This window comes from Bicyclus anynana, chromosome 3 (genome assembly GCF_947172395.1).
Source record: "Bicyclus anynana chromosome 3, ilBicAnyn1.1, whole genome shotgun sequence".
Taxonomy (NCBI): Eukaryota; Metazoa; Arthropoda; class Insecta; order Lepidoptera; family Nymphalidae; genus Bicyclus; species Bicyclus anynana.
Window position 1 is genome coordinate 7,068,746 of NC_069085.1, and position 21,508 is coordinate 7,090,253.

General features: G+C 37.0%; 2 protein-coding genes across 3 annotated transcripts in view; both read left to right on the forward strand.

Annotated features, from left to right (window-relative positions):
• Positions 1-250: 250 nt before the first annotated feature.
• Positions 251-21,508, forward strand: part of LOC112050048 (uncharacterized) — a 220,098-nt gene continuing 198,840 nt past the window's right edge. The window contains exon 1 of one of the 2 annotated variants that reach the window (XM_024088171.2): positions 251-796. The gene's annotated coding sequence lies outside the window, so the exon portion shown is untranslated. The remainder of the gene's footprint in view (positions 797-21,508) is intronic. The other variant, XM_024088172.2, reaches the window with a different exon arrangement.
• LOC128199871 (uncharacterized) lies at positions 18,352-20,190 on the forward strand. The gene has a single exon (XM_052891167.1). It carries the CDS (start codon positions 18,352-18,354, stop codon positions 20,188-20,190), a length of 1,839 nt encoding a protein of 612 aa, XP_052747127.1.

The following is a 21,508-nucleotide window of genomic DNA, read 5'->3' on the forward strand; positions in this document are numbered from 1 at the left end:
ATGTCTCTTTGGACAAATATTAGCTATTTAGTTTATCAGAAATTAGTGTTGTGACATTGTAAATATTAAATTAACGATAAAATTTATTGAAAATATATTATGTTATAATTATTACATTAACAATGTAATTATTAGAAACAATAATATATTTTCTGGTTAATTTCATTGTGCTTGGCTCGGCGCGCGCACAGGGAGGCCTGCGGCAAGCGGCAGGAGACGCGGCGGGTGAGGGGTCCTTCGCCACTCGCCGTACACCATACGTTCGGCGGCGCCCTCGCGACTCGCTAGTCACTGCTCGGCCACGGAGCGCTAGTGCTGTACGCGGCAGATTCGATTCGACTGCATTGCCATCCTTACACACACATAGCTACTCCTTTTGTACACCGTCGCAGCCGCTTATATTTACAAACTGTTATAACGTTTCAACGCTGTTCAATCTATTTCACCAAGGCCGGCTCCGAACTTGACTTGTGATTGTTTGTTAGAACTGTCAGTGCGTGTTGTGCTTTATCGATAATATAACCTGTATGACTTCAAGGGCACAGCCGTAAGTTGTGCTTTGGATGCGGTGTTATAGAAGAGCCTAACTTGATTCTAGCTTTGTTGCTCTTCTAAAATGTAAGTGGGCGTATTCGAAAGTTTAATAATCGATCGGGTGTCGTACGTGGGAATTGCCTTTACGTAATCTTTGTTTACCTTAGGGATGATGCACTGTGTAAACTGACCCTGTGGTATCTAATCTACCTACATAGCCCATTGACAACTCTTTCATTCAAGACGCCTGTTGACAGTATCGGTAAGTGTGTGTGCAAAGTTTTGTTTTTTGTTTACATTTCTTTTATAGTACTTGATTTTATTTAATTAGCACTGTTAGATTGTTTTAGAAGTAGGAACTTACTATACACAAGTTACTAAGAAACAGCTATCTATATAGACTACTTCTTACTTTTTGCTCTTTTTCGTAACATTAAGTTGGTAGGTAGATCCAAAAGGTTCATTATTTGTAGAAATTCTAATCTGCCTTATTTAATGATCATACAATAAAATAACTGCAATGAGGAGAATATTGGTATGTATAATGAATGATCATGGTTTTTATTGCATCGCCAACCAGCCTGGGAATCGTACTTGTAATCCTAGATGCGTCTACATCAAGACTCGTTAATCCACTTTTTTAAGTTGATAGGTACTTTTATTTATAGAAATGTCGACAACTACAAAGGACAATTATGTATCACTATGTAAAATGATTAACATCAAGGTGAATCGAACATTTGACAGATTATGACATTTAATATATTTTTTTAATCGACACATATTATCGAAGGTGACAAAAGAACAACACTATTCACAAATTGCGGCACTAAGCCTAACAATTCATAAGTCATAACCTCTTTATCCAATACGTGAATAATTTGCATGGGAAAAGATTACAATGAAGACAGACCTAATATGCATTCAAATTGTGTACAGTCGAAGTAAATGAGGACAAAACAGACAAATGAAACAAAAAAAATCTCCAATAAATGTAGTAAATACGTTATTTTTATAATCTAAACCTAAATAATAACAATTATGTTCACGCATCCTCTGTTAATGTTAGATGTTATGAATTCTTTGTTTTTCCACAACAATGATGTCAAATACTGTTAGATGTGTTACTAGCATGAAAATGTGGCGCTCAAAAGAAAAAAATTTAAAGTCAACTCAATGTTAGTTGTGGTCAACAACGAACGTTATTTAAAAAAATAATACCTAAATATCGTCTACAATGTCGACTTGTGCACAAAGGAAGTGTAAAAACTAATACATAAATATATAATGCAATTAAAGACAAAATTGTGCATGTAGCCTATTTTTCGGATCACTTTTTGCGGTGATTTTGTAGGGACAAACCGATCTATACCTAGTATAAAATTATCATTGTTCGACAAAGTATTTTAATTCAAGGATTTTACAATGACCATGACAGTTAAGCATTTATGCCGATACTAGGGCGTCTATCGCGAAAACGAGCTTGGGACTAGCCGGTCTTTCAGGCACTGCATTCATATTTCATGAGCACGGGTCTGAGCCACAATGGCGTCGCGATGAGGTCGTCGGACGAGCGCGGCTTTTAGCTACATGTCTAGCCTATTTTTTCAATGTTAGTTAAAATTATATCCTTACTCTTGCACTGTGCTATAACTTGTTTATTTAACTTGTGCATTTACTAGCGGACTCTCGCAACTTTGTTCGCGTGAAATTTGACATTTTCACAAATCCCTCGGGAACGATGGATTTTTCCAGGATGAAAAGTCTGTGTTAATCCAGAGTAAAATCCATTTCCATTCCAAATTTCAGCCAAATCGGTTCAGTAGTAGCGGCGTTAAAGAGTAACAAACATCCAAACATCCATACAAACTTTCGCGTTTATAATATTAGTAGGATTTCAGTGTGAATTTTAGTTTTTTTAACAAATTTCTTATGTGTTTTTGTTGTGTGTTAAATTGTTTATAATACAAAGTATAATTACACTGGTCGGCATTTATAGTATTTAAATATTTCGTACAACAATGCATTTTAACGTCTCTTCGTTTTAGATTAAATAATTCACGAATTACCTCCTAAATTGCAATACAAATCCAATTTCTGTAAAATACAATTGAACTGAAAGTCTCAGATCCTGTTCCAATGTCACGCAGAGGAATAGATACTAAAGATATCATTAGTCTCTTGGGAAATCAGGATGAATTAGATACGAACGCACACATATAAGTATATCGCGTAACGCTACATATTCAAAGGTAAATTACAAATTATTCAGGGATTGGCTGCTTTATAATTTGAAAGAAGTAGGTAGGTACCTGGAATAAGGACTTACTTACTTATTTGAATAATTAAAACATCACAAAGATTTAACTATCTATCGCAACATTACAAACTAGATCTCCATCAATACTTTCGATATCTGTCTAGACTTTTGTAAACACAGTTATATACGAGTAACTTTTATCTTCTATCTATCTGAGCCCTACAGTGTCATCTGTTTAAATCCCATTCTGGTAAGAATATCGGGATAAAGGTAGCCCATATGTTTTACCAGACAATATAACTGTGACTAACAAACATCCCTAAAATAACTGTAAAGTTTGCGCAATTTTCTTAGCTATTCCTATTCCTATCCTATTCCTATTATTAAGAACCATTCATGGAATATTAAAGACATACAAGTTACAATAAGATGAATTAAATTGGTTAAGTCGTTCTAAAGTTAAGACGTAACCAAGGGCAATAGGATTTTTTTAAGTAGGTAGATTTGATTTGTTTTCAGAACTACGGAATAGATTATCTGTTTGTAAACACAACTAGTCATGACGAAAGACGTTAAGTCACGAGTACATTGGGCTATGACTCAGAATGATGCCATCTTATGAGGGCACGCGCTATGGCGCTATACGTATTTACTACCAGATCGACGAATAAGAAAACTCTGACATATAAATCATTCAAAATAGGAGTTCTTCTTATAGACCAAGATCCTAGTGCAATCTGACACAGCTCATTTTCTCAAAGACGAAACCTTTGGTTTTCAGTAGTGTCTCATGTATTTGAATACCTGCCTCATTGTGGAGACTTGCTCTGTGACACCTGGGCAAGTACCAGATGAGAAAGGTAACTAAAAAAGCATAACGTTTCTTAAAGGAGATGCCTATTTCAGGTCCACTCTTGTACCCCGTATCATTAATATTTAAAAAATACAAGGATTTTAATAAAATCTAAATAAGTGAATAAATGAAAACCCAAGCTTTTGAGATAAATTAAGATGGCGCCCATAAAGCAACTATGACATGACAATTGACAGCAAACGTCAAATCGACTACTGCATTGAAAACGTCTTCAATCCGCCATTACTACCCATATTAGTGTTGCATTTCTTGGGAGAGAAATAATATTATTTCGAAAGAATTAAAGTAAATTCGTAGATTTATATAATCAAAAAAAAGATAAAAAAATTATTTTCTTTTATTTTCGCCAGGGCACAATGACTGATCCTGGGCTCCATACAATTTTGGACCATCTCCTTTACATGGCTGATTATATGTATATACGAGTACGATTAATGTATATTCTGTAGGAGTATCATAAGTGTCAGACATTATTCATTGATCGCAGACATCAGATCAGATATTTTTATAATAAAGTCAGATACCTATGCGTATTTAAAAAACATATACTTTTATGTAACCACACATCTACATTTTGCTATAATAAGCACGTGGTTTGTGTTACGTAATTAACTAAGTTTTTTTATAGGTACGAGTGAGTACGTTCGTAGCATATTTTAGACTTAATTAGTAGAATGAGCTTTTAATTAAAAAATATTGTCACCGAGAGGTGTTGACTGCCGGAAACTAATTTAAGAGAAAATACGCACGTTACAGAAATACAATTTTTCTAGAGGATTATTTTTCGAAGTATTAAACTTTGGGACTCCAAATTTATTGAATACATGTTACGGTCACATACAAAATTTTTGTTACAATTGACTCCAAAATCATTTGTATTTGTAATGAAATTTATTTAAATTTCCTTAATATTGTTTTCATTATTTTGATCACTAAGTAGATATAGGTACGTATTCTTTCCAATTTGTGTGTTAGCTTGGTAAATTATAGCATTTAGGTATAAATTTAAATTAAAATTTAAATGAAATAAACATTTTCAATGTTTAGTGTTATTCATTATATGCATTACCTACATATGCTAATTCAAGAAAATTATCATGATTATCCTCGAGTTTTATATTATTTATTGTTGCGAATATAAAAATGAGCAGGTACTTTGAATCATATTACACAAGCTGCTTTAAAATTCAGTGTGTGTGTTGAGAGAAGTAGTAGGTATGCTTAGCTAATGCGCGCTGTGTGCGGAGACTACTTATCTACCTGGCACCCAGTGCTCTCAAGGGAAAACAATATGCCTCCACCCTACATTTCCACATACGCGTAATGAGGAACAAGGAAAGCTACGCGTCAGTTAAAACATCATAAAGTAGTGGTCCTTGTTTTAATATGTTTAATTACCTCACTGCGTGGTTATGGCTGTTTTTTTGTTGTATTTTATGTGGGTAGTTTAAAATAAACTAAGTGAAAGATTTTGGTATTCGTTTTATTATGTTGGCTGCTTTTCATGAAACGATCAGTGCCATTATTTCTATTAATCATCGCGTAAGAAATTTAATTAAATATTTAATATCAATGAGTATTGAATATATTTTCATGGCCCTAGTATTTGACCTTGATTTTAATAATTTTCCTATTTATAATCTTATTAGGCTTGAATTTAAATGAAGATGTTGAAATTCCACAATTCTAATAGATACTTGTAACTTATTCAGAACGTCTACCTACATGGTAAAATAACTTTCAAAGTTTAGTCATTATCTACAGTTTATTTATGAAGAAGTGGGCAAAATAAACATACTACTACCTACTACCTGCTAAACTTCTACTACAAGCGTTAGTAGGTACTTAGCAGCCTACCATTACCTACTTTGTGTAAATAAGGTTAAATAATGTTATATTTAGTAAAATACCGACGAATTTTCTCTCTCACGGTTTTATTTTTTTTTTGTCTGACCGATAATAATTCTGCGTGGCTTTTTCCGTTAGTGGTTTTTAAAAAAGGTTAGCTTCTACGTGCTTTTGAAAACCGTGCTCATTTAGAAATTATACTGCAGTAATAAATTTATACATACGCAAGTCGCAACGAAGCCACAAGGGGCAATTTTTGCATTTTATACCGTATCTTTTATTTGTTTGTTCAGTGCAATATTTTTTCAACAATAAACAAAGTTTAAGTAATTTTTCAACGTATTATTGCAAAAATTAAGTGGAGTTACAGGATTTTATTTGTTGGAATAGATCGGGGAAATGTTTAATGTACTATACTCGTATGTAATATATATGTAGCGTCGTTGTATAAAATATGTCAACAATAAAGGGAATGGCGTTGACTTATAAATCCCATCATTTATATTCAAGGGGTCGTTTTCGTTTATCTTAAAAACGCCCTATTTTATCCTACCATAAAAGTTTGACAATTCTGTGAGACGGCGTGGAATATTCTTTTCAAAGTGATGAGAACTCTTTGAAAAAAGTATTTTGTATTCTGGCGTAATGACCATTTAAAATGATAATAAACATTATTATACCGTGAAACAGGACGATCGCAGCTATGCCTTTTGTAATTCTAATCGCTGACCCTTTACACCCAATAAAAGGAGAAAAGAACTTGAGTCAACAGTGAAAGTTGTAAATTGTAATAGTTCATTGACCGTGTACTTCAAATTTTTTCGGGCTTCCTAAGAAGGTACCGCTAAGAGGTTTACGGAGTATATTTTTCTTCTTTAAAATATTATAGTAACAATCAATTAAAAACAATTCCTATTGACAATTCGTAAGTAACTTTACGTAAGTAACACCATCATTGACCTCTTATAATAAAAAGACACATGATCATGTAGAAAATTTCACTTACAACTGGCCAACTTTGCTTTGACAGTTTTAGAATTATTGGTAAAGAAAATTATACATAAAGTCCTTTGAATATAGTCCAGTATTCAATAAAATCCCAAATTTAGGGCAAACTTAACGGAGTGAGTTTCAGGTTGAATTTGCAAATGCGACTACTTGAATTGAGTGCCAAGAAGTTGTGTTTGGCACTCATTGAGTGGGGACGTTTTTTGGTCGCTGATTGTGCATCCACTTTTTAATAGGACATTGATGAACACCATTGATTAATTACGTCTAAGTGAAGATATGTGTTTGCATTTTTTACATTGTCGATAAAATATTTTATGTAAGAAAGTATAAAATAAAGTTGTATATAATATTTACTATTGTATTTTATCGACTAATGATGAGATACTCTATGTTTTTTGTTAGCGCTGAGCACGTATTCTTCGAAATCCATTATTCTATTCTCCTACAATTTCTATAATAATAAACCAAGAGCAAACTCGAACCTCGAGCAATTTACTTGCAAAATTTTGTTGCTCACATTTCTTGGAATACACCTACGTGAATACACTTAACATTTGCATTTTCAAATATTCTTTTTCATCGTAGACGTATATCTGCCACATACTCATAAACTCGTTACAGGAAAGGAGATTATCCACAATTGTATGGAGCCCAAGATCAGTCATTGTACCCTGGTGGAAATAAAATAAAATATTTTTTTTAACTATTTTTGATTATAGAAATCTACGAATTTACTTTAATTCTTTCGAAATAATATTCATTCCCTCCCAAGAAATGCAACACTACTAAGGGTAGTAATGGTGGATTGATGACGTTTTCAATGCAGTATTCGATTTGACGTTGGCTGTCAATTGTCATGTCATAGTTCACTTATTCGGATTTTAACAAAATCCTTCTAGTTTTAAAATTTTAATGATACGAGGTATAAGAGTGGACCTGAAATGGACCATCTCCTTTTAATTGCAAATTACTTGATAATTGACACTGATTTTAATAGGTAAACAAGAGAAATTCAAAAATTTTTAAACAAAGTTAAAAAAGAAAAAGAACGAGAAAGAGGGTAGATCACCTAACAGCTGACTTCACTTCTCATCTCGCAACTTCAGTTCCGTCGTGACCACGATCCATGCAACTGGGTCGAAATATCGACAATAAAAATCTCGTCGTTTTATCGTGGTATGTACCCGTTTAAATAACATTCATAATGAACAACCACGAAATAAGTTTAAAATCAAAAGTTAAACGCACCTAATACATAATACTTTTAGCTGACTGATGTTCTATAGAGGGTTCTGCTATGAAGATGCGTTTTGCGCGGCGTATTATAGTTATGTGACAAAGATGGTAACTGATGCAATTAGCAATTGCACATTCCTGACTCTTATGGTCACTGGTCAGTACCTGTGATTCGTTTGTATCCGTTCCTATCATTGTAACTTATTTCCCTTTTCACCAGAGTTATGGTTAACTTTTTTTTTATCTGCCGGTCAGTACGGAACCGTAGTGTATTTCTTCGTACTAACTTTATATTTTTCATTTCTCTCTCTGTTTTTCTTTTCAGCCCGTTTTGTTTTACTATATAAATGTGCCTATTACTGGAATGGTAGATATTGGTTAGACATAAATACATATCTTATCTATCTGTAGTTTTAAGGCGACCTTTAATTTTGCTTATGGTACGAGATTCAGCTGCACAATTGTTTCGTTCATCGAGTTTTTAGACCATTATTGTTTTTTTTTAATTCATGTCATCAGATGACTACAAGTATTTGCCTCGCGCAGCGTGGTCGGCCATTACACGTCATGTCATGAGCAGTATTATTAATAGCAGCAGGTCAAAGATTAATTAGTTTTGTCGCAACTTGATTTTTCTAATACTGGGTTTCACTCTTCAATTGAGGTCGAGGTTAGAATGATTACTTTCGTTAATGCATGACTTGTCTGGACCAAAGGCGGAGGTGGAACTAGTGTAGTATTACTGTTAACTGATCTGATTGTAAATGAACTAGATTTTGCATACAGAATCATATGCATTATCCGGTTAGTTTCCCACTCAACGTATTATTGACCATTGGTCTCTTTAAATATAAGTGAGTTTGTTACCGCATAACTTCGTTATTTCTCAACCAATTTTATTTTTTTTTTGTTTGAAAGAGTACTTCCAGATTGGTTTAATTTTTATTTAATTTTCATGAAAATATAACTTTTATGAAAATCGGTACAGTAACTTCGTGTTAAAATGAAAATAACGAATTTGCCCGTTCTGTGGCGCTTTCGTTCACTGAACGAAAAAAATTGAACCGACTTCAAAATCAGTAAGTAAATTTGCATTATCGTAATGCTATTAGTTAAATAAATTAAAAAGTCTGAAACTATCAGGAAAAGGTTAACGACATTAGAATCACACTTCAGATATTTACAATGTTTTATCTGTTACTAAACTAAAATTGTTGTTCGTCCTCATCGAGTCGTCTAGTTCTTCAGCATCAGTGTTTATGGAAGTTGTATCAAGTATATAATAATCATGCATCTCATTACTTATAGACAACAAAACCTATAACTAGATGCAATCAACAGAAATTGAAGTATTTTTGAAAATTTCAACAATAGTTATTTCGGTTATGTTTTCTTTACCAGTTGTACAACATACCTACTGTGCAATAACATCCAAAAAGATCGATTTGTGAAGTTTGCAATTTTAGAGGAAATTGTTGAACTCAATATTAGTTTCAAAAGAATTTCCTCGCCAAAATCCTCAGGGTTTCTAACAAAATTACCGCGCTAAACAGTGAGGCACGTCAAATTAATTAATATCCTCTTAATTGAACTCACCGCAGATTAATTTGTTCAAAATGGCGTCACTTTTATTCTTTCCTTAAACGTAAACCGTAATGTATTCGAAACGAAAGCAGTAGCTTTTACAATTGTACAAGGTATTACTTTCAAGAAAAATGTTAATTTCGTCGAATATGAATTTATTTCATAAATATTAATAATAATTTCTTCGTCTCCACATTTGTTACGGAATAAATACTAAATTATCACATCTGTAGCTAACAACGTTAGGTCTGAGACGAACCGGAACCTCGGGAGCAACCATGCGACCACTTCAAGGCTGCACACACAATTACAAATATACCTAATTCATAATCACACACCTTTGTGTTTATTATTCAATAAGTAATATTATGATTAAGTGTTTTTCAGTATCGATGTTTAGTGTATGTACTTCATTATTTGCTAATGCAATAATAAAAAAAGTATTAATAATTTTAAAGTGCAGATGCATTTTAATGTTTACAGAGTAGATATAGGTTTTTATACTTTTTTAAAACTATTGTTAGTTGATGTTGCTTAGTACCTATAGGCAATCGTCATTTCATACCGGATATTTCCGATGATGATACTGTTCATTAACCATTGTCATCATCAGGTCGTTGAATACATGATGAGTGAAATTTCGTATTTTCGTGTCAACAATCATTACAAGCTCGAGCTCAGCAGTTAGCCGAATAAGGATTGATATCGATCGATTGATCGAATCATTACAACCCATATTCGGCTCACTGTTGATCACGAGTTTCCTCTCAGAATGAGAGGGGTTAGGCCAATAATCCACCACGCTGGTCCATTGCGGATTGGCAGAGATCACACCTAGAGAAATAAGAAAATTCTCTGGTATGCAGGTTTCCTCACGATGTTATCCTTCACTGTTTGATTGACTTTGATATTTGATTTCTTAAAATGCACATAACTGATTCAAACCTACGCCCTCTTAATCGAAGGCAGACAGGGAGAGAGAATAATATAGAGTAGGTTATTGGGGCTCTGGTCGTCTCGTGTCAATAATATAGACATTTAATTCCAGGAAAGCATAGAAGATTTTATAGAGATCTGATTTCACATGGACAATTAAAGTTACAAATAGAAAAGTCTTCTTAAGAAGTGAAATAGTGAGTAGGAACTAATTTGGTACGCAAATCGTTCGTTTAGAATCGCTTTGCAAATGAAGCGTGACGCATAACGGGTTGGTCTATTGTGCGCAGTGCGACTGCTTATTATGGAAAACTATTTATCATGGCTCATCAGCAAAATTAAACGGCCAGTGCTTTAAATATTCGCTCGTTGAAATTGTATCTACCTGTTAGATTTAGCAATTTAGATTTCCTGCTTGCTTTTTTTGCTTTTACCTTAAATTCTTATAAAAGTAACAGATAATACTATATTCTGTTACCTACAAGGAAAGACCGGTTGATTCTCAAAAATGGTTGGTTTCTAAAGTTGGATGTTAATGTGTGAAAGCAAAAGTGAACGAACACTTGACGTTGACGTATTTCTTAACTTCTAAGGTACGTAATCTGGTGGAAATATTAGTTGTGAATTACTAAACATACCTAATCATATATTTACTAACCAACATAATAAAAACTGGACTAAAATCCCACCCGCAATTTCATACCTTGAGTAAAAAATTACCTACCTAATTTTTTACTCAATATTATATTCATTATGAAATAGTTATTCTTAAACGAAACTTTTTAGATTGATAGTTATGACAGTTGCGTGACTGTTGACGATTGCACTAAGATTTCTCTGTACGGATTACAAAAAAAAAAAATAAGATTGTTTCTAATCACGGACATTACACGAATGCCGAAATGTTCTTTTTGTGTTGGCTCTAGGCTATTTTTGAGAGAAAACGCAAATCTGACATGCGATTGGAGCATAGTGCCTTCTAATTTACTTCCTCAATTAACTTAATCTGTTTTTAATATAACCTTTAAGTAGATAATTTTCAGTAAAAGGGTGATCGTGAGTGATTTAGTAATGTCAACGATCATCACAGATAGTTATAATGTTGCAAATGCAATGGAGATAAAAAAGTGTAAAAAAAATTACCTAACTATAATTACGAGTATTTTTTTATTTATAGCATTAAGTAGGTACTTCCAATTCACAAAACATGTTACATACAGGTGGACTATTAAACACTCGCTGGGTTACAATGCATGCACGTATGTTAAGTAATGATTAAACAAGGAAATTAACTAACTTTCTATTAAAAATCAATTTAAACGTTGTCCAAACGACGTGCCATGACAATTTTATGAGTGCATCATGTATTATTGATAGTATATTGTGTAAACACAGAATTAAGTCTGACATGATCATAAATATCCAAGACTATTGATTTTACTTTCACTCTGAATCAACTAGTTCCAATACATTAGTTTTTATTTTGTTACAGTTGATTTATCTATCACGATATTATTTTCTAAAGTAAATCCAAAGGCAATAAGTACTCATATAATATATAAGAATCAGATATTTATCTACTTGTATTTCTCGATAAAAGCGTTTTGAATCAAACTATCGTGTTTGTTCGTAATTGACATACAAATCGAATAAAGGTCAAAACTAAAACCGGTTTACTACTCTTGATAACCGTACCGCCGCGGGAGAATGGTTAACGTTCATTGGAACTTTCGTAACTTTTGTTTTTTCTTTCTTCATGAGTTTCATTTGCCATATCAAATTGCTTATGAGTCATGAGCTTTTAGAACTCCATTAAGGTCAAAGAATCTTTATTTCTCTTAAAGAATTTACATTCACTTACAGAGAAACAACTATAAATAAATCTTATTAACTATTTTACAGTCAGCTGTATGCAAACAATTTTTTTCGTTCTACCTACAGAAATTTACGATGTTCGGTGCGAAATCGTTACCACAGTGTAAGTGTTAGTGGTAATACCACTGTATATATTTTCTTAATTTAGTTTTAAATGTGTTTAACGATTTGGCATTCTTCACATCCACTGGTAATTTATTATAAATTTGCACGCCTTCAAATTTTATATGTCTCTTACCGAGACAAGTCCTTTGATGCGGTAGCAAAATATGATCCTTTCTACGGCTGATTCGACTCTGCACCTGATGTACTTTTGTAAAAGTAATATGTGTGTGAATTGTTTTATTAAGAATTTTTCTTATTAATATACAAGTATAGTAGGCATGTAATTGTTTGATATTCATGATGTCTGTATTTTTGTACAATTTGGATGTAGGAGTTAGGTAGTCATAATTAAATAACATTTTGATTATTTTGTTTTGAGAAATTTGTAGGTCTTTAAGGTTTGTCTTTGTTGCAAAGCCCCAAATTTCAATCAAATATATTAAGTGAGGTTTTACTAAGGCGTTGTAAATTAGTTTGCGGACTGGGAGAGGAAGACAGTGAGTAATATTTCGCAGTGATCCCATCAAGGAGGAAATTTTGCATCTAATATGTTTAATTTGAGTTTTCCAATTTAAGTCACAATCTAACCTTAGGCCAAGATATTTTTCAGTCTTTTTTGGTTCTAAAATTTGGTTGTAAAGACGCAAAGGAGTGTAACATGGAATTGTTTTGTTTTTATTTTTGAAGATAATATAGCTTGTTTTTGAGACATTAATAGTTAAAAGATTTTCTTCAAACCATTCGGAGAGAGTATCCAGATCTTGTTGAACATGACTTATTATGTTAATTATAGAACTACCGTAATAGAAAAGACAAGTATCATCAGCATATAGAGATAGGTGACCGTGGAGTTTGATTTCATGTATAGAATTTATGTAAATAAGAAATAGAAGTGGGCCTAGTATTGATCCTTGAGGCACACCATATCCAGAGGTACTATGGGGTTTACTTTGATATTTACCAATTTTTACTATTTGATATCTATTTTGTAAGTAAGATTCTAATATTTTGTATGCCGTTCCTGTAATGCCTATATCTAAGAGTTTTTGCAATAGTTTTGGATGGCTAACGGTATCAAATGCCTTTTTTAAATCAATAAATAAGCCTAATGCAATTTTTTTCTGATCTATATTTGTGTGCAATTTGGTTATTAAATCAACTGTCGCGGAGAGAGTGTTCGACTGTGACCGAAAACCATATTGTTTTTTATAAATAAAATCAATAGAAGTTAGATATTTGTCCAATCTAGAGTATATAGTTTTTTCAATAATTTTGGACATTACCGGTAATATTGAAATTGGACGATAATTATTAGGGTCGGTCTTAGTGCCCGCTTTATGAATAGGTGTCACTCTAGCTATTTTTAATGAGTCTGGAAAAAGTCCTTCAGCGAAGTTCCTATTAATACAGTCTGTCAATACATTTCCCATTAGTTTAAAAATACGTTTGATGGCCTTTGTGGATATGCCATCAATTCCTGTGCTACTATTTGGGTCTAGGTTGCCAACAATTTTATGAATTTATTCAACTTCACAGGGCATGAATGAAGTGAGTCTAGTATTATGTGTTTGGGTGTTTAGGAGTGTGTATGAGGGAGGTGCTTGCTGGGATAGATATGCAGTTGGTAAATGGGGTTGCTTTTTCGCTAGTATGTTATTTGCAAGAGCCGAACCAATCGTGGAAAAGAAAACATTAAACGTTTCGCAAATTTCATTTTCATCGGCTATAGGACCTAGTGTAGTCACCAGTTTAGGAGGCGAGCAGATGGTTTTGATTTTATTATTAGATAATGTGTTCAGTACATTCCACATTTTTTTAGGTTGTCTTGTATACTTATTAAATTCATTATAGTAATAGCTTCCTTTAGCATTTTTTATTTTCTCTGCTGTATTTTTCCGTTCCGATAAAAAATCAGCTTTTAGTTCGTCATTATTGGGATCTGTTTTTAATTTGTACCACGCTGTATTTCGTTGTTGTATTGTAGCGATTATTTCTTTACATATCCAATCTTCGCGGGGTTGATTTAATATTTTTGTTTTAAAGATTTTACTTGCTTGTATTGCAGACTTTAAATAAATTTCTAGGTCTTCATATTTATTTATGATATAATCTGTATTTTCTATATATTTGCACAGCTTATCATACTCTATTACTTCATATTTTTCATACTTCTTTTTCGGAGTCTTGAACTTTTTAAGTTTTAAATAAATTTGCTTGTGATCAGACATAGGAGAATCAATAATGCCCATATGGAATCTTTTGTCCTTTAGGTTGGTGCTTACATGATCAATGATAGTTTTAGTTGTGGACGTCTCTCTCGTACAGTAGTCAGGGTGAATTTTGTTTATAATTTCATAGCCAGATTCTCGTATAGTATCACGATAAGGTTTTTCAAAGCGATTTTTTGAGAGTAAGTCGATGTTAAAGTCACCGAAAACAATGGCACGTTTTTTCTGAACTAGTTGTGATGAATATACTTCGAGGAATTCTCTAATATTTGAAGTGTCAGGATTGTAAATTGCTCCTATATTTAATGCCAACTTTTTAAGATGCACCCAGAGATAGTTTACTCCCCCTGTGTACACTTCCTCATCAAGACTATGATTTAAGTTATTATGGACATAGATGGACACACCTCCACCACGGGAGTCTATCCTGATATTATGATAATGTGTATAATTTGGAATTTGGAATGACTCAGCTTCATTTTGGTTTTTCAGCCATGTTTCTGTCAGTATAATAATGTGAACTAAGCATTTAAATGATTGCAGCACACATTTTAGCTCATCTAGTTTTCCTTTCCGACAAATACTTCGAACATTTGCGTAGAAAAAATTTAGGCATGACTTGGAGGTATGTAGGTGCTGGTAAGAATGGCAAATCTGATGGGTGGTCACTTCTAAATTACAAGAGTTATCAGGCTGGAGGTCTAGTTTTTTGGATTGTTTTTCACTATTTTGGGAATGCCTTTGATGTATTTTATAGTTATATCGTTCTCCCCATTATTCTTACGTTTACTGAGTTCATTATTTAGCTCTTGCATTATGGTCATTTGGGCTGGTGTTCGATCGGAACACAATTTTAGTCCATGAGGTAGTTCTCTATTATTTCGTAGTATTTGTATGACTTCTAGAGGATTTTCGAGAACTACTTTCAATGGACGATTTTTTCCCGGAACGTATTTACCAATTCGAAAAGTTTTTAGTATATTATGACTCTTTACTATTTTATATTGGAGTATTTCTTGAGCACTTTTTATTTCAGCAGCGTGGCGCATTTTGTTATCAGCACCGGTTTGTTCCGCTAAACCCTTTATAATAATATTTTTGCTTCTATCGGCTCGATCTTGTAATTCGTTGATAATTTTCTCGTTAGCTAAAATTTGAGATGTTCCAGTGTTGGGTGAACTAATTTCCAAATTTTTAATTTCTATTTCAAGGCTTGAAATCTTCAGATTAGACGCAGTGTTTTGTTTTTTGAGCTCTAAAATTTCTGCTTTCATGTGATTATGTTCGGTTAGCATTTTGTTTGTAGTGTCTTTAATCTCATCGATCTGACCTTTTATTCCAGCAATATCATCGCGCATTAGGGTTAAATGTGACTCCATCATAGAAATCATCTCCGTACGAAAACTATTCAATGCTGACAGAACATCACAACAGTCCTTTCGCTTCCTTTTTCGAAGTGCGGTTTGACGTCCCGTTGTTTCATCATCGCTAGTTTTTGTTAAGTCAGATTGTGAATTTGAAAAAAGTTGAGTTACTGTTAAGTTAGTGGAGTTCGTAGGCTGTGGCACGCGTCGATTACTCATTATTACATGAAGCAGTCACGATCGGGTGATTCGTTTGGGTGTGAGTGGGATGGAAATGCAACTGTTTCTTTACCCGACGTGGAGCGAGGCACCGCACGTGACAGGGTCGTGAGTCCGTCTGCACACAATTTTTGCACTTATTGGTAATACTTTTAAGACTTATTATTGCGTATGGCAAATCTTGTATTTTTTAGAATAAACTAACAACACGTCTGCTTCAGCTGACTGCCGTTGGCGAATGATGATCCATTCGAAATCCAACGTCAACAAAACATCTATACATCTTGCAAAAATCATACGGGTTTTTGCGTATTTAGACTAGCAAATTGTTAATGTGTGTTTTGCTTATTAATTTACTTTTTTATTAGATGAAAATTCGCATGGATTATCGACTCTATCTAGTGCGATTGAACAAACTTTTGGATTGAGTAAAATAACAATAGACACTCTGAAACCGATAAGAACCATCAAAAGCATTTTCCTCATTTATCTTTTTTAACGAGTCTCAGTGTAAACAGCTCAAGTGTAAAATGGAATCGATTAAAGCTCCGACACTCAAAGCTACACGTGGAGATTACATTCTATTTTGTTTTCTATCGGACCCCTCTCACGATTGCGGCGGGATGGAGATAAAACTTGGATTAGGAGTCTAACTATCTGCTTGGGGATCGTTTCTTAAGCGTGGTCAGCTTCGTAATTCATTTTACCACTTCTGCGTTTTATTGCCTAATTATTATTCTTTGTGATTAACTACTTATGCCTAGATAGCTAAGTAAATATCATGATGTTTTTAAATACCGTATTTTAGATATTTTATACTGAAAGACAAAGCATGTTCTAAGTGTGTATAATTTTAGTATAAATATTTTATTTTTTATTTTTTACAAGTTAGCCCTTGACTACAATCTCACCTGATGGTAAGTGATGATGCAGTCTAAGATGGAAGCGGGCTAACTTGTTAGGAGGAGGATGAAAATCCACACCCCTTTTGGTTTCTACACGTCATCGTACCGGAACGCTAAATCGCTTGGCGGTATGTCTTTGCCGGTAGGGTGGTAACTAGCCACGGCATATAATACTTATTAAATATACAAATATTATATATGAATTGATTAAAATCCTGTTCTTATATAATATTCTTTCTCCTCATATTGTTTTCGTCTCCAGAGTTGACATTTTATGCAGTCAGGCTTGTTGATGCTTGAGTTTAGTTATTTCCGGTCGGTTAATCAATTACTTTAGTATATTAATATATCTAAAGCCGGCCGCGTGGTATTCTGAGTGGTGCGTATCAAGTATCGATCTCAACGGAGCTCAGCTGCGTCGGCCTACATATTTTTAAGCTCGTCGCCAAATAAATTCTCTTTAGGGGATGTATCTATTGAAGACTTGAAGTTAGTTCATTTCTGTACAATTCTTACAACTCATTCTTACACATTCTATATTCGCTCTTAAATTATACTTCATTCTTCTTCTTTCTTCATATTCAATCAAAAGGAAATGGTCCATTTCAGGTCCACTCTTGTACCCCGTATCATTAAAATTTAAAAAATACAAGGATTTTATTAAAATTTATTAAAGTGAATAAATCGAACTAAATAAAAAGAAATAAATAAAATAAAAACCCAAGTTTTTGAGTTATATCAAGATGGCGCCCATAGAGCAACTATTGCATGACAATTGACAGCAAACGTCAAATTGATTACTGCAATGAAAACGTCATCGATCCGCCATTATTACCCATAGTAATGTTGCAATTCTTGGGAGATAATGAATATTATTTCGAAAGAATTAAAGTGAATTCGTATATTTGTATAATCAAAAATAGTTGAACAAAATATCTTCTTTTATTTCCGCTAGGGTACAATGACAGGATTCCGCGACGGAGCGCTGTCGCGAGCGGACGTGTGCTCTGTGCCGTCTGCTTGCGTCACGCACGTCGAATTATCAATTACGATTATTCGATATTGAAGTTTTGTTAGATTACAAAGGCCCTTATCAGGGCCACTTAGTGTTGTTGGGAGTCATTGCTTGTTAGGTGTTGTTGTTCTAAATTGTTGTTTTTATTTCAAAGTATAAAAATAGCCCCTTTGAGGGCCGGGAGTTTATAGGTATTGTTACTTTGTTATTTAACTGTTGTCGGCTGTATTGTTGTATGGTATTGCTAGATTCTTGTTGATTTTTCTCATTTTTGTTTGTTGTTATTATATTGTCGTTTGTGCTGGTAGTCGCTAGGCGCCGACCCGTCTGGCTAGCCAGGCGGGTATAAACACGACTATGGCCGACGACCAGTCTTCGGGCATGGATGTTGCGCCTGTACGCAGAAGTCGCCGCGCGGTCCCAAATTACCGTAACCTGGGCCCGGCCACGCGGTTCTTACGACGTGACGAGTCTGTGTCGCCGAGCTCGCGAGATTCATCGCGCTCCATGACGCCGGTGCCCCGTGGCACAGGGATTGCCGCCGCTAGAGCGGATTTGCTAGCCGCGCGAAAGGAAGCTCGAGAGGAGGCGTTCAACCAGCTCCTTAAGGACAGAATCGTTCGCAAAGAAATGACGGAGCCTGTTCTAGACCCAGAAGAGGGGATGGCTAGTGGGGCCTCATGCCGTGAGGACCCCGCGGGACTCACGTCCGAGGAGCTGCGGGCCTCGGCGGGCCGGAGCGTGGCTGCCATAATGCAGATGGCTGCACGCTCGAATAACCTGAAGGGTACGTTCGTGCGCCGTTTCAAAGATGCGGCGACTGAACTGCAAGAGATCGTGGAGGCCCTCGCGTCTCGGACCGAGGCTGAAGAAACTCGTAGGGTCCGTGCTGATAATGCTCGGCTACGAACCGAGGTTGAAAGCCTAAAAGCAGAGTTGAAAGCTCACCGGCGCGAATTCTCGGAGATGAGGACTGCTGCTAAAAGTGCGGCAGAAGAAAATATGACGTCACCTACACCGGGAGTAGACTTGATAGAAGAACTAAAGGCCTCCATTGTGGCCTCGGTCGGGGTAATGTTGGATGCCCGTTTCGCGGGCATTGAGGAGCGCCTTCTCCCTCAGAAGGTGATTCGCCCTCCTCTGGGGGCGGACAGAAGGAAATCGGCCACGCAGCCAGAGTCAACTCATGGTGCTGGAACGGAATCGGCGTCCCCTGGAGCTCCTCCGGCGACTGCTGGACCAAGTGGGTCAACGCCGGACGCCGATAGTTGGGCCACCGTTGCAGGGCGAAAAAGAAAGAAGGCCCCGTCCCGTCCGGCAACGTCTGCCGCTGATCCGACGAACCTTCCGAAGGGTCCCAATGCGGCTGCCCCCAAAAGGGCCGAGCGAAACTTGGCCCCCCCTAAAAACGCCGCAGTTCTTATAACAGTAACGTCGGACTCTGCAAAAAAGGGTGTCACCTACGCTCAGGTTTTGGAACGGGCTGAGCGTAAAATTAATCTCCAAGATTTGGGCATTGGCGCGGGGATGAAGATCCGACGAGCCGCCACGGGAGCTAGACTTCTTGAGCTGCCACAGGGGCAGACGCATGAGCAGGCGGAGATACTGGCCGGACGACTCCGGGTGGCGTTGGATGGAGTTGCCGAAGTTAACTGTCCAACAAAAACGGTAACCCTCAGGGTCAGCGACTTAGACGACTCTGCCACAACTCAGAAGGTTGCAGCGGCGGTAGCGCTGGCTGGAGGCTGTCTTCAGTCGGCAGTAAAAGTGAGCGACGTGCAGCCGGGCCTCAGAGGTGTGGGTTCAGCTATGGTATACTGCCCGGTGTACGCAGCCAAAAAAATATGTGAATCTGGTCGATTGTTGGTTGGTTGGAGTTCCGCCAGCGTCCGTGCACTTGAGCAACGCCCTCTGCGCTGCTTTAGATGCATGAGCATGGGACATACGGGCCCCGTGTGCCCTTCGAAGAAGGACCGAAGCAGTCTGTGCTTCCGATGTGGTGTAGAAGGCCACAAAGCCGCAGAGTGCGTTGCTACCATGCGCTGCGCCGTCTGCGTTGATGCGGGTTTGCCGTCGGGGCACATAATGGGGAGCAACAATTGTCGCCCCCCTTCTGTCAAAGGAGGGAACGGTCCTCAGCCGCAGGTCAGTGAAAGGCAGAGTCCAGCACCGGATGATGCTAATATGTCGTCATGAACCAGGCACGACATATTAGCGTCCTCCAGACGAATCTTAACCACTGTGCGGGGGCTCAGGACCTTCTACTGCAGTCCATCGCAGAGTGGAAAATTGATCTGGCCGTAGCATGTGAGCCTTATTTTGTCCCCTCGCATGCACATTGGGTCGGGGACACCGATGATTTGGTGGTAGTTGTTTCTGCGAACAATGCTGACCCCTCGCTTTCTGCTGTCGAGAAGGGTCCAGGGTATGCGGTAGCGAGATGGGGGGAGTACACTATCGTTGGGGTGTACTTTTCGCCTAATCGACCACTGGCAGAGTTTGAGACTTTCCTAGACTCCGTCAGTGAGGCTGTTCGTAGACACAACGAAGGGCGTACCTTGGTACTCGGCGATTTTAACGCCAAGAGCCAAGCATGGGGGAGTCCAGCCACAGATGCCAGGGGTAGGACTGTCCAGGTGTGGGCCGTGCACCAAGGACTCTCTCTGCTCAACAGAGGGACAACTTACACCTGTGTACGCGAGGAGGGGGGATCCATAGTGGACTTATCGTTCGCCACGCCTCTGGTTGCTGACAGAGTCATCGGTTGGAAGGTCTGGGATTGGGTGGAGACCTTGTCAGATCATAATTACATAAGATTCAAGATCTCCAGCCCCGCTGTGGTCACGATGACTCCTTCTAGCGTTGCGAACTGCTTCCCGCGCTGGTGCCTGAGTCGGGTAGATCAAGAGTTGCTAAGAGAGGCGGCTATAGTTCAGCGGTGGTCCTCTCTCACCTTCGAGTCGGATGCCAGTGTTGGCACACTTGTTGACCGTCTGCACAATGACCTGACTGAAGTGTGCGATTCCTCTATGCCAAGGGCCCGCGGATGGCAGCGCCGCAAGTGTGTGTACTGGTGGTCAGAAGAAATAGCGAACCTCCGTACCGCCAGTCACCGAGCACGAAGAGCCTATGTCCGGTGTCGTAGAAGAAATGGTCTGGACTTAGCTCTAGAACAGCAGCTACGAGAGGCTTATCGCCAGGCCAAGAAAACTCTACAACTGGCAATAAGTCGCAGCAAGGAGCGGGCTCGGGAGGAACTGCTAGAGGGTCTCAATCGAGATCCCTGGGGACGTCCTTATCGTATTGCAAGAGGAAAACTTAGGAATCGAGGACCTCCCACAACCCAAACACTCCAGCCTGAGTTCTTGCACCGAGTAGTTGAAGATCTCTTCCCGAATTCCCGAGACCATGTACCTCCTACGATGTCCGCTTTGGTGACAATTGAAGATAGCGGTTCTGTCCCGCTAGTCACCGAGGTGGAGATGGACGTCGCTTTGGACCGTCTTCGGTCCAG

What these genes read in the sequence shown, in the direction of transcription:
- LOC128199871 (XM_052891167.1), top strand. Translation starts at nt 18,352, where the DNA reads ATGGCCGACGACCAGTCTTCGGGCATGGATGTTGCGCCTGTACGCAGA.